At 37.0% G+C, this 14,471-nt stretch overlaps 1 protein-coding gene and 1 long non-coding RNA gene across 3 annotated transcripts in view; one reads left to right on the forward strand and one right to left on the reverse strand.

Annotated features, from left to right (window-relative positions):
* Positions 1–1,295: 1,295 nt before the first annotated feature.
* On the reverse strand, positions 1,296–2,703 carry LOC107688898 (uncharacterized). Its single transcript, XR_001634275.1, has 4 exons — positions 2,430–2,703; positions 2,055–2,158; positions 1,612–1,695; positions 1,296–1,429 (listed from the first exon to the last, which is right to left on the reverse strand). It is a non-coding gene; the product is annotated as an uncharacterized LOC107688898 (long non-coding RNA).
* Positions 2,704–7,821: 5,118 nt separating this feature from the next.
* The window catches only part of mtmr14 (myotubularin related protein 14), a 17,544-nt gene continuing 10,894 nt past the window's right edge, over positions 7,822–14,471 (forward strand). The window contains exons 1-5 of one of the 2 annotated variants that reach the window (XM_016486573.1): positions 7,822–8,094; positions 8,258–8,540; positions 10,298–10,446; positions 13,200–13,308; positions 13,720–13,795. In XM_016486573.1, the coding sequence (XP_016342059.1) occupies positions 8,454–8,540; positions 10,298–10,446; positions 13,200–13,308; positions 13,720–13,795 (421 nt within the window). In that variant the 5' untranslated portion in view covers positions 7,822–8,094; positions 8,258–8,453. Of the gene's footprint in view, positions 8,541–10,297; positions 10,447–13,199; positions 13,309–13,719; positions 13,796–14,471 lie in introns of both variants that reach the window. The other variant, XM_016486574.1, reaches the window with a different exon arrangement.

The following is a 14,471-nucleotide window of genomic DNA, read 5'->3' on the forward strand; positions in this document are numbered from 1 at the left end:
CAGATGTGTGCAGCGCATTTTATGGAGGACTGTTTACTGATCCTGGGAGAGTAACGTTAGACTTAAAATGCTGGCAGTTCTGACTCGCGTAAGTACGTTTTCATTTAAAGGATTTGCCACTGATGATTCAAACGCGAGTTTTGAGCAGTGTAGAGTAGCGCTTGTTGTTTGTCATTTCTCCAATCACAAATGCAGACATGGTTTTATGTTTATGCGGCGCGATGAACGCAACGCGTAAAAAGACAGTATAAGTCATTATAATCAGTAATTATGTCCCCACTGGATGCAACAAATGCCTCGTTTGTAATGGGTTTTAATGTTTTCGCTCTGGCCGGGACACGGCATCGACAGTATGTGAGGGGCGTAACATTTCCGTCTCACCGCTTGAGGTATTCGGCCAATCACAACGCATTGGATAGCTGGCCAATCACAGCACACCTCGCTTTTCAGACCGATGAGCTTTGTAAAAATCGACGCGTTTTAAAAAGGCGGGGCATAGAGGAGAAACAATAATGTACAGTATGTGGAAAATAATGTTTTTTTTACTTTAAACCGCATAAACACATTTCATTACACCAAATACACAAAATAATGTTCTTTTTAGCAGCATCATATGACCCCTTTAATTCGAACTTATTCAGTTTCATTTTAGATACATTTCATATTTCATGCAATTCATATGTGTAGCCTACATTATTCCTCTATTACATCCCCAGTGGGCAATTGATGTCAAAAAGACGTCAAATTGACAAAAACAGGTCAAAAACACAAATCAAATTGACATCAAAAACTTGTCAATTTGACGTCCACACACTGATGTCCTATTCTAGACCACCAAAATAACAACACAAAAGTAATAAATGTAAGAAAAGTTTTATTCATCAAGCAACAATTCAAAAATACAAATGTAAACTGGATTTTGAATCCCCTGAAAAACTACAGTACAGTACATGTAAATCAGAGGTTAAAAATACTACGGATGATAATGAATTACAGTTCAACACTTTAAAAAAACTCACATTTTAGTGTACAATTTTTACAGAATGAGCATTAAATATTGTATCACAATGTGTCAATATAGTAGGATGCATATTGAGTAATTCCCAAAAACAGTATACACATTATTTAAGTAATGTGTATACACATTATTACAGTAACACTAACATTTTATCACATAAATTAGGCAGTTTCACTTTTTCCAAAATTAGTACTGCACGTTTCATTTTAAATGTACAATTCAAGCATTCTTGAGAATCACAACTTATCAACAACAGAGCATGTGTCAAGGGCCTGAAAGTCCAACTCCTGGTTTAATTATACTCTATTCAGGTTTCCAACACATGGAAATGTAAAGCATAAGGTTGAATTGGGTCCATTTTATCTTGTTCTCGTTATCCATCCACCTCATTATATGAAGGACAGTTGAAGGCTACATTTCAGTAACACAAATAAAATGTTTCATTTAATAAAAATATACATATATAAATACATATAAAATAATTCAGTGTCAAACAGACTGAGACACATTAAAAAAAAGTGACATGCCTCTTGCATCTCATACGAAAATAAAGGCATTCAGAATAGGAACATTAAATATAGGCATGAACTCACCAGAAAGGGACCATCACCATCACACCATCTGGCTGTGTTTGTGGACAGTTAGTTGTTTGGAGGACTGTCAAACATCTCTTTGATCTTAATAATGGACACAATACTTAAGTTATGTGCATTATATTTTGCCACAGTAACACTATGCTTTATTTGGAATTTTTAATTATAACCAGGAAAATATAATATATACACTCATATTTTTATGCTTACTTTTCTAATATTAAAGTTTCATTATGTACAAATCAAAACACATACTTGTAGTTCTTTGAACTTAATAATGGACACAATACTTAAGTTATGTGTATTATATTTTGCCACAGTAACACTATGCTTTATTTGGAATTTTTAATTATAACCAGGAAAATATAATATATACACTCATATATTTTTATGCTTACTTTTCTAATATTAAAGTTTCATTATGTACAAATCAAAACACATACTTGTAGTCTTGATTCGTGAAAGAACTTCTTGCTTTTACTGGCTTTAGGACGTAAAGGACACTCTCTTGTACGTGGTTCAAGTTCTCAAGGATGATTTACGCTTTCTAGATGGGTGGGAGTGGACATGAAAAACAATTTCACTGAAAAAGAATTATCACAGTTTTTGAATGAGCAAGGTAACCTCCTAGCTTTTTTAAATGTGAGTTTTCATTTGACATAATATCTTTCACATCAATCAACATTTTTTGACCGTTTAAATTATCACATGCAAAGAATCCCTGTAGTGGCTCACACAGTAACACAGCGATGACTGCCAGTAAACATGACATTTAAAAACACTGTATCTTCAACATCTCTAAATAATAAAATTTTTACCTTTTTAGCTTTCCCTTGATATCAGCAACTCACATAACTTATCTGCAGAGAGAAACAAAAACAAACGTGAGTGCATGGGACATGATAATTAAAAATTCTACAAAAATCCAAAGAAATATTAGTATTGAAACGCATCAAATCAATGAAATCCGTTTCTGTGCGCCTGTTTGTGCTTTAGTGAAGGCTGCGCATTAATTTAGAGGTGATTAAACTGACTGGAACAACAAGTGCATTCAACTGTTTGAACACACACCAGCCAATCAAACTCGAGTATTCAGACAGACCAACGCCGTTGACCGCTCTCAAACTTGTGAAAGGAAACAGGACATTCCAAGAGTCCTTCAAATCCCTGGGAACATCCTGGGATGTATCAGAGGAATTATACAGCAACATGGAATCATTTGTCTGCAGGATGTATGCACCATCGTCTAGTGTATGTGATGTCAATGATCTACGTTACCTGCTATTCTGTACCAAAAGGGGTGAAGTGGAGTCCAGCCTACTTCCCCCTTGCAGGGACTGCTTAAAGCTGCATATACAGCGTGCCAATTACCAGGCAGCTGTCTGGAGGCACTGTCTGGAAGGACAGCCAGACATACCCGAACCAAAAGGACATGGATGGACAACTGATGACAAAGGTATGCTTATAATAAATACAATAATTACATTAGGATGTATGCAACATCGTCTAGTGTGTGTGATGTCAATGATCTACATTACCTGCTATTCTGTACCAAAAGGGGTGAAGTGGAGTCCAGCCTACTTCCCCCTTGCAGGGACTCCTTAAAGCTGCATATACAGCGTGCCAATTACCAGGCAGCTGTCTGGAGGCACTGTCTGGAAGGACAGCCAGACATACCCGAACCAAAAGGACATGGATGGACAACTGATGACAAAGGTATGCTTATAATAAATACAATAATTACATTTTCTAATAACTAATAATAAAATAGTATAAATATGTATAGGTCATTTCTAGACATTTGGACACCTCACTGAAATGGATGAGAAATATCTTCCACTTATTTGTACAGGTATGCTGACTGGATGCGGGGACCCCCAGCACCAATGGCTGTTCTGGAGCTTATGGCCTACAAGTGTTCACGGACCTGCAAGCTTCCTGACTGTTCCTGTCTTGCCAACAAATTAAAGTGCACAGAAATGTGCAAGCTACAAACCTGCAGCAATCAGAGGGAGGAGGAGGAGGATACTGATGTCATGAAACTGGTTGAATATGATGATGATGATGATGAATAAACAGAAAGTTTGCAATGACCAAATAAGTTCATGAACAAGATAGAATTATTTTGTTTTTCTTTGTATGACGTTCTGTTCAAATAAATTTACAAGATTTTTTCATTCTTTGGCTCAACGGTTAGTGTCATTGAAGGCTGATTTCTGTGACAACGCTACCACTAACAAAAGGTTATCATGTTGTAATATCATCTAGAGATATGTACTAAAAAAAAATCAAACTAGAATTTGCCACCTTGGGTGGTACCAATTAGTGAAAATTGTGGCCTGGGCCCACGGACTATTAACCACAGTAGCTAAATGTATAACTTGAATTACAAATACGTATAAAGGTAAATAAAAATAGGACACAGTCTATGTGAACAGTCACCGCACGAAATTATCTGTTAAATTAGTTGACTCTAACCGAAATTTTAGTTTGTAGGCCTCCCAATTAATCTGGACTCACAGATGTTAGTGAATGTATTATCAGGAAATCGGTATTTTTGGTAGATTTAATAAATGTAACAATCACTCCACTGTTTACCTTTCTATTTCAGCATGTGCAATGTACAAAAAAGTATTTTTTTTTTTTTTTAAGTTTTCAAGTCAGCAGCTCCGCGTGCAGAAATTCAACGGCTGCACATCACGGTTCAAAAGATGTGCCAAATGCGTTTCGATCCTTCAGTTAAGAAAATAATTATATTTAAACTTAATCAATCTAACGACAAATTCATATTACTCCATAAATTTTTATAAATCCTAATTAAACATACTAAACATTGATGTCAATATGACATCAATTGGACGTTTAAAACTTGACGTTGATTTGACGTAAACTGAACGTCAAACATATTGGCCTACATATATATTAAACTAATTTCAGTGTGGGATAACTGTTGGGTTTAATAAAGACTCGGAGCAGTGATTTCCTTGATAAACGCACAGACCAAAAAAGTGCGTCATACTTTACAGCTTGTTCAACAACAACAAAAAAAACAAATCAAACAACATGTACAGGTCTTCTTCAGTAAAAGAATCAGAATACAAAACATATGCTTAGGGCTCCCCCTAGTGGTAGTCTTAAAGAACTTAAAGGAAGAATTCACATGAGACAGCTTCAACTAAATTTACACAATCTAAAAACATAATTATTCTGGTAAGAGTGTATTTTTTATTTTCCCCAACACTCCTTCTCACTCGCACACAAAATAGTTAATTAACTGGTTTCACTCCAGCCAACTGTCTCAGCTTCGTGAACTTTTCTTCACTCAGTCCTTTGGTGAATATGTCAGCAATCATGTCTTCAGTCTTGCAGTATTTCAAGTCCATGACTCCACTTGCAGTTTTCTCTCGAATGAAGTGGTACTTGATGTCAATGTGTTTGGCACGTCCATGAAATTGTGGGTTCTTTGCCATACAGATAGCAGACTGATTATCCTCAAACATCAACGTCGGTCCTGTTTGGTTGACCTTTAAATCTGTCAACAGTTGTCGCATCCAAACTGCTTCTTGAGCTGCACTTGCCAATGCCATGTACTCAGCTTCAGCAGTAGAGAGAGCTACACATGTCTGTTTCTTGCTTCTCCAACTCACCGCTGCTCCACTGATTTGAAACATGTATCCTGATACATATTTGCGATCATCTTGGTGTCCAGCCCAATCTGCATCAGAAAATCCAATGCATTCCTTTGGCTTTTCTTTGCTATACAGCAGACCTAGATTTAGAGTGCCATTCAGGTATCTCATGATCCGTTTGACAGCAGTCCAGTGATGCTTTGCGGGTTTAGCACAGAATCTCGCAACATTGTTCACAGCATAAGCAATGTCTGGTCTTGTTCTTGTTGACAAATAAAGCAGACTACCAACAGCAGACTGAAATTGTGTCGAATAATAGTCAGGTGGTTTTCTCACTCTTGCTGATCTTTGGATATCTTGTTCCGCTGAGTCCTCACTGTAAGGATCTCGACAGTCAAATTCCACATACCGTTTCACAATGTTTTCTTCACTTGCATTAGGCTCCTTCTCAACTGCATGATCAGACTCATTGAATATAACATCTCGGCTGTAGAACACCTTTGCAAGTTGTGTATCATAAAGTCGATATCCTTTCGTGTCTGTTCCATAGCCCTGAAGGATACATTTCTTTGCTTTGGGATCAAGTTTCTTCCGTTCATCATTGGGTACATGTGCATATACAGTACATCCAAATATACGTAGATGATCAACATTTGGTTTCTCACCTGTCCAGGCTTCAAAAGGAGTCATATTCCTTTCACTGCTTTCGTTGGGCTTCTGTTTCTCAGATACACAGCTGTTGATAGTGCTTCAGCCCAGAACTTCTGAGGTAGCTTTGCATCAGCTAACACTGATCTCACTGTCTCCATCAATGTTTTATTAATTCGTTCAGCTGCCTTGTTAGCTTTGTGTTTATAGCCCGCCTTCTTACTCTCTTTGTTGAAGTCTGTGTTTGGAGCAGATTTGTTGAACTCTCTGCAGTTACGCTTGATATGTCCATACCTTCTGCAGTAATGACATTTTGGGCCTTTTTCTCTCAAGAACTGTTTTCCAGTCAGAGCTTTGACATCACTGCTGGTGTTTTCAACATCACGTTCTCTCAGTTTGCGTTCTTCATGCAGCAATCGTTCTGTGGCGACCTCCATTTTAGGTACATCCACACTTGCTTCAAGTGCCGTGACTAACACGTTGAACGAGTCAGGCAAACTGGCTAGCAGGTGTACCACACGATCTTCCTCTTCGATATGATCTCCCACAACTGACAGTGCATCAAACGTTTCAGTCAACACCTTGATGTGCTCTTGAATCGAGTCTCCGTTTTTCAATTGCAACGAGTACAATTTGCGCCTCAGTGCTAGCTTATTTGCCCAAGTTTTCTTCTGAAACTGATCCGACAACTTTTTCCACACGACAGTAGGATCTTCCGGCTCTCCAATTAAATAGAGCAAAGACGGTTCTATTTACAATACAATGGTAGCCAGTGCACGATCACTTTTAGTCATATAACATGCTAACTTACTTGGATCGGATCGTGGAGCAGTCTCTGTACCATTTACCAAGTTCCATAATCCGTCTCTCATCAATGCCATTCGACATTGCACTTTCCACGTAGGATAGTTTGATCCATTTAATGGAACAACTGTCACCGTCTTGGACTCCGAGCTCATTTTTTATTCACTGTCGCTCAATACCTTCAATAAGCCGTTCAGCAGCTTCACTGTAGCGTTTTGCTTCTGGGCCCATAACCTGTTGGTTTTAATAAAGACTCGGAGCAGTGATTTCCTTGATAAACGCACAGACCAACAAAGTGCGTCATACTTTACTGCTTGTTCAACAAAAAAAAACAAATCAAACAACATGTACAAGTCCTCTTCAGTAAAAGAACCAGAATACAAAACATATGCTTAGGGCTCCACCTAGTGGTAGTCTTAAAGAACTTAAAGGAAGAATTCAAATGAGACAGCTTAAACTAAATTTACACAATCTAAAAACATAATTATTCTGGTAAGAGTGTATTTTTTATTTTCCCCAACAATAACTTCCTATTTTTACCCAATTAACCACCGGAAGAAATTGCCGTCCAAGCTGAACTTAAAATGTTGCAATACAGAAGAAGCTTGATCAAATCTTGACTACAATTTGACGTCAAATTGACATCAAGGTGCCCGCTGATATGCTGATATGATATTCGTACTAGTATTAAAATGCACAGTTTAATGGGTAAATTAATTTATCAGTGACAGAAATTCAACAAACACACACACTTGTTAGGCTTTTATTTGTGCACGTAACTTGAACCGATCTATGGAATGTGTGGTGGATGCTTCGTCTTTCACAGGCTGCTTTTGGCTGCTATATTTGTATTAACCACCAGATGGCGATGTTTTCAACACACTCGAAGCTTTGACTCTTTTCCCGAAACAGTCACGAGACTTCACGAGACTTCATTTGCCCATCACGAAATATATGCCTGTTTCTAATGAACCCAGATTTATTTTAATCAATTACTGAATCTAATACGAATTTAAACCTTTGGGCAAATGCAAGACCAATACGCTCTCAGTTGAAATGGCAGACAACGCAACTTGACGTCACCTTTCAGGAAGTATTGATCACATGATCACTTCAGTTTCCTGTTTACTACTGGCCCTGGTCCTGGTTAAAGTTCCTTAGCTATATCCAACACGGATAGATTTCATTGCAACATTACAAACTGCTCTATTGTATCCCTTTACACATAGCCGACCGTTTTGGCGTTGTAAACAACACTGAATGTTTTGTCTCCAGATCGAAATCAAGTCGATTATAAAACTCAAGGATAAAAAGCGTGTGAAGACTCAAGGATAAAAAGTCGTGCGGATTTCCTGTGATTGGTGACCGGGTGTTGAGATTTTGTGGGATGCGGTGTTTTGACGTGAGCGCTGGGAAAGAAAAGACACGCCGAAACGGGGCTTTCATTATAAATGAATTACAGAACTCTTTCTTTTTGCTGATTGGATAAATAATAGCGGCGAGAAGTCTTGAAGTCTTTGTCGTGACGTCTAGTACCGTCGGTAACGGGCTATTTTGATCACCAGGACTGTGGAGGGGAATCATCCCGCCAGGACCCTGAACTCGGGACGCGCCACCCGCTCCGGCCCCGGCGCCTTAAAGCGGGCGGTGAGGAAGAAGCTTGCCCTGAAGGGATGGCCAGGAGGATCCTCTCGGCCCCAGGGAGCTGCGCTATTTAGTGAAGGGCGGGTTCGGATCGAGCCGAAGGCGGGTGACGGCTCGATGATGGTTAGCCGGAGCGAGGAGATAACCGATCTGATCTATGTGTTCTCTAAGAGTCAGTACAGAGCGAAGGAGGTCACCCCGTCGGTAAGACTGAAAACATCAAACATCAGTCAGTCCCTTCCCATAATTCAAAGCAGGTGTTAAATAGGTCAATGACATATAAAAGGTGATAAAGTAAAACCAAAGTGTAGTTTAAAACACGTGCCAAATTCATATAAACGTAGTCTTTGTATTCCTGTTGGTTTAATGTGATTTTGAACATGAATAATAAGTAAATAAATAAAATAATAATAATACATCAATTAATTAATGACTTTGGAAATGTCATGTGATACAATTAAAAATTAATAACATTTAATGTAATTACTTCATAAGGTTTTCATAATTAAATAATTTTTCTTAACAGCAACTGGAAGCAGCTCATATGACTTTAAGGAACTTCCAAAGGGAAATTGATTTCATGAGTCTTTTCTTTCCAAAGTCACAGATTAAGCAGAGAAAAAAATGAATACATGTTAGATATTTGAGATGATGCTTGTGTTCTGATGCATCATCATAGTAGTTAAAACTAACCCACGACCATAAAGACTGCTTTATACTTCTCTGTAACCTAAAGTGCACCTCTTCAAAACTATGTCCTGTCTATATAGACCACAGTAATTGTGATTGGTCCACAATTGTGATTGGCCGTAGTAACTAAAAGACCATGCATTGGGGATGCAGAATGCACTTGCAGAATGTAATAGAATAGAATGTATATAGGGCTGCATGATTATGGCAAAAATCATAATTGTTGATTATTCCTTTGAAATTGTAATTGCGATTATTAATTACGATTATCACAATTTACATTGAATGATATTTATACCATTGTTTGAAGCAACCGCATGCCATATTTTTAGATGAAAACACTCTTAACTACCTTTTATTGCTTTTCTATAGTATTAAGCCTCAAATGTGAACTAAACATTGGACTGGTTTCTTCTTTAAATAAAAAAAGTAAAAATATGCATGGTTTATTTTTCATGGTATTATTCTTAAGCACGCAGAATAACATAAGTGGACTTTGAATGATTAATTGTCGCTTTGAACGATTACATAATTGTGGCATCCGTAATTGTAATTGCGATTAGAAATTCGATTAATTGTGCAGCCCTAAATGTATATATAATATAAATGCAAACAGCCATATAGAAGTTAGGGTGTAGATCAAGCGTAGTAAAACAGGCTGATTTTCAGGTTCGAACTTGCATTGTCTGCAATAACCACCATGGCACAGTGCTGTGGTTAACATTAGGTGTTGTCTCAGACCTACATGTGTTTCGAGATGATGAAAGTCCAGGGAAATAATGCAGGTTCTGTCAAAATGACATAACCATTCTCATATTTCACAGGCAGTTGTTGTTTAACTGGTTGCACAGTTAAACTGATTTGTACACTTAAACACTCATGCAGAGATAAGAATATGGCCAAAATCATTGTGAATGCATCACAATGGTGTTAACAGATAAATGGTTGTAAATGGGTGATGAAATGAGTGATGATATAAGAAAATGAAAATATACAATACAAACAAAAGTACTCAATATAATTTAATTTACCAAAAAACTGCAAATTATTTTTGCTGCTGATCTGATGATGATTATATTTCAACATCCAAAAAAGTTAATTACTTTACTTCGGAGTCATATCTGTCTCTGTTTGTTGCTGAAATTAGAGGGTTGAACTTGTTCTTGTTCTTCTGATAATCTTGTGATAATTTTTTGCTTTGTGAAAGGGTCTTAAAAAAGCTTTAAAAATGTTATGTATGTATTATGTATGCATTTTATATGTATTTTTAGGTAGAGAGAATAGAGAAGCGCTGTTTGGAGCTGTTTGGCCGGGACTACAAGTACAGTATCATCCACAACACCAATGGGGACGTGTGTGGTCACTACCCACGGAAGATTGTGTTTCTGGAATATGAATCTTCAGACAACCATAAAGAGAGGTAAAAACATTGCTGTCTCTTTTAGTCTACTGAAGAGACACAGTAGTTGACAGATTGGTTGTTAGTTATGTTGGGAAAAAGTCAATGGGAATAAGCATTTTATATTTATGTTTTGCCTTATTTCTCTGAAAAGAGATTCTTGAAAGATACCATGATTTTTATAGTAAAAGAAGAACATTATCAATGTGGCTTAATTCCTATATTGCTGTACTGCCAATGACACATGCCTTAACAAAAGTCTTATACTTGATTTTTTTGATGTAGTAATTTACAATTCATGCTCTAGTAAATGTGTAAGCGTTGCATATTAGTTGAAACACACACCACATATCAACTACATTTTTATAGAAGCCTCCAAGCAGGAGTAACTAATGGAAAAAATGGCAGACTGATTAAATTACATCAATGAACTCATGTTTTCATTTAAATGGTATGTGCGCCACCCTGTGCCACTACTTATGCATGACAAGTTTCAATATGCTCACACAAAATTAAAAATATTAAAATAAAAATGTTAATTCCTATGGTTTGTTATTTATAAAAATCTTTATTTCTAATATATTTTATGTATGCATTTTTGCTAATATTTATTCATATAAGGTATTTCAGTATTTTTTTATCACTGTTAACAGAAATGTAAGGAAACAACCATAATCAGATAAACATGTTGACATGTACAGCCTGTCAACACTACTTATGTTTTTAAATAATGATTTTAATAATGAAATGATGATTTAAATAATTTTAAATAATGCAATCAGAGCAGCTCTGGTCTCGAAGAACCAAAACAACCATTGAATTCTGACAATTCTTTAAACTATCACCCAGATACCATTTGGAAATTTTTTAAATATTAAATGTGATGAATTTGGGGCTTTCTTGAGAGATAAACTAAAGTTAGGTTAGTAATAAACCAGGATCTTGCATCTGATATTATACAGTTCCATTATAGTAGTGTTCAATCAAATGTTAAAACAAAACATGGAACTTGTAGTTACTCAAACACAAGTAGCCTACATACTTTGATTCATCACTCACTACATTGTAATTACCTTTTAATTACTGATATAGAAATGTTAATCTACTTTGTTTAATGTAACTACTTCTGCAGTTACAGGGGTCATATGCGAAATGCACTTTTACATGTTGTTTGAACATAAATGTGTGTTGGCAGTGTGTGTACACAACCACCCTATAATGATAAAAATCCACCCAGTGGTTTTTAAAATCATTACCCCTTTCTCAAATAAAGCCGTTCTCAGATGCCTGTCTGTGTGACGTCACACAGACCCAGGCCCTCCCACGATTGTTGACTTGACACTGCTTTACCTTAGACCCGCCCTGAGTGAGCTGTCATCAGCAGAGTTGCCAAGTCGTGTGAAAAAATCCCGGGTCGCAGGTTGCTATTTTTTTGGGCTTATTTAAAAAAAAATATGGTTGCTTGTTAGGGAAATCTGACAAGCAACTTTGTTTCTTTATTTATGTTCGCCGTATTCTCCAATGCATTGAATGACACTCTGTCTGCTCGCAGTTAATAGCCAACCAGTGCAATAATATAAGTGCTGCAGCGTAATTTGCCAAATGTTCCGCCCCCTCCTCGCCCTCTTTAGAGAAAAATCACGTTCAAAAATAAGGCGTGTGATGCTGTAATCCAAGCGATGATACAATGTTTTTGTAATGTATTAATTATCACGGGCTGTAATAAAAAAACAAGTAGTCCTATAATAATACTAAGAGTAAATATGGTTCGAATAGCCTATATTACAAATAGCTTCTGTTTTTGCTTTTCAGATAAAAGAGTGGTTTCAGTTTAATGTGGCAGGCTCATTTATTGGTAATAAATAATTGATAATAAATAATATTGATGATAATAAATCGTCAAAAAATATTGAGCTTGTTTTTAAAGCTGCAGTTGCTTATTTGTCTCACGAGAGTTGGAAACAGTGGTCATTAGTCCGCCATGTTTCACCGCCGGAGCAGATGTAGACAAGAATGTCTCCTAAGCGATTGAGGTCTTTTGTTGTTGGATGTAATAATGAACATAGCAGTCTTCCTTTACTCCTGACATCTGAGCCGCTGAGCAGTGGATTGTTTGTTTTTGAAGGGAATGCGCCGCCCGATCTACCTAAATGCGTTTATCTTTGCGCGATCATTCGTGATCCACCTTCACCTCCAGAAGGAGTATAAGGTTTTTTTTATGAATCTTTGCAAATCGCCTTTCCTAATAACGTGCTAGTTAGCAAGTTTTGCAGCTAAATGCGGCTAAAGTAAACAGTCTCTCAGAGAACTGCCTGTCACCCCACAGAAGAGAGGGGCAGGGATAGCAGAGCTCATTAGCATTTAAAGCGGTATGCAACAAAACGGCTTCCTCTGAAAAGAGCTGTTTTTGACAGGGTAAAAAGGGTGTTGTTTTACACTACAATTGAGAAATTTTAACCAAAGTATGTTATAGACTTTTCATTAAGACCCTAAAGAATTATATAAACTTGTGGAAAATGGGCATCCGATGACCCCTTTAAGAACATTGTGGGAAGACTGCATGGTTTTGTAACTACCGGCTAATATCTGTGAATGAAATCTGAAGACATACCTTTTTGTTATAATGTTGACATTGTACCTGTTTTTCTTATGATTACTTCTGTTAAATGGCCATGTGGGCAAAGTTCTTGGCTGATTGTATATTGATATATTGCTCTGTCACCAGTGTATTGTAAACATTTTTAAAATGAATCTTTTTCTTCATCTTTGTTCAGCTTTGAGAGTACAGTGCAGATCAGTAGGTTGCAGGATCTGGTGAACCGCAGTAAGATGGCTCGCTGTAGAGGGAGATTTGTCTGTCCAGTCATCCTCTACAATGGAAAGGTAACTATCTTGCCATAATCAAATTTTCAGTGCACAATTGGCCTAGTATGGCATAGTAGATTTTTGGATCACCAGATGATTTCTGTTGTTGTTTTATTAATTTTTTTTTTTAATACACTGCTATGTTATAGTTGTAGGACATGCCCTTGTTAAACATTTGGATATACTGATAGTAGACAAATCATAGTGTCAATAACAGATTTAATATTTTCTTGTGAAATCTGGCTGTCGGGATCTTTAGTACTGAAGTGTTGAGTTCTGGACTATCAGCCTTAACTTTGAAGGTTGTTATAATTTACTAGGAGCTACTAACAAGCTTCCAGACTCCTCTGTAGTTAGCTTTACCAGGGGCCTGTGTTTCTGTTTTTGTTCTAGTGACCTTAAACTGTTTTTTTCTCTCCTTTATTGTAGCATGTGTGTCGATCATCCACACTAGCAGGTTGGGGCGAACTTTATGGACGCACTGGATACAACTACATTTTCTCAGGTACACACTCACAGTTAGCTATTACAAGCTATATCAGCATCAACATGATGTGTCAAAAGTTGACGAATATTAACTTGACTAGGGCTGCACGATAAATTCAAATGGAATCGAGATCGCGATTGAACTCGTGCTGAAACTCCAAATACACCTCGCAGAAGAAACCCAGAAAATGCCTATCGCTGCAGCTAAATAAACAGAAGATTCAACTGCTTTGATTGATTCAACATGACTAATAAACACACGACTACGGCAATATACGGTTTATCTGATTTTCACTCAAATAAAGTATATTTATAATGCAATGCCTTTATCATTGCTTAAATACTATGAAATATGTTGCGTGCCTTATTCTGTGTAAGAAGCCACATCATCTCACAGAAGGATTTATTTCAAACACTCGACTGACGTTATGAATATAAAAAAAAAATGTTATTAAATGTGGTATTTTCCCATGCTTTCAGATGGAGCAGCATTTACTTCACAGAGCCGTAGTTCACTGAGAAGCTATGCAAACAGCTGTCATTATCGCGAACGATTTCTTCGATTTCATAATCGCGCAATAAAATCGTCTGCGAATTTTTTGTGTAACTTGTCAGTGAACTACGGCTATGTGTATTAAATTCTGCTCCATCTGAAAGCATGTGATGATGATTTCCGGCTGATTACAGAACCGGCA

Source organism: Sinocyclocheilus anshuiensis, unplaced genomic scaffold, assembly GCF_001515605.1.
Source record: "Sinocyclocheilus anshuiensis isolate Anshui unplaced genomic scaffold, SAMN03320099.WGS_v1.1 scaffold101, whole genome shotgun sequence".
In the NCBI taxonomy this organism is placed as follows: domain Eukaryota; kingdom Metazoa; phylum Chordata; class Actinopteri; order Cypriniformes; family Cyprinidae; genus Sinocyclocheilus; species Sinocyclocheilus anshuiensis.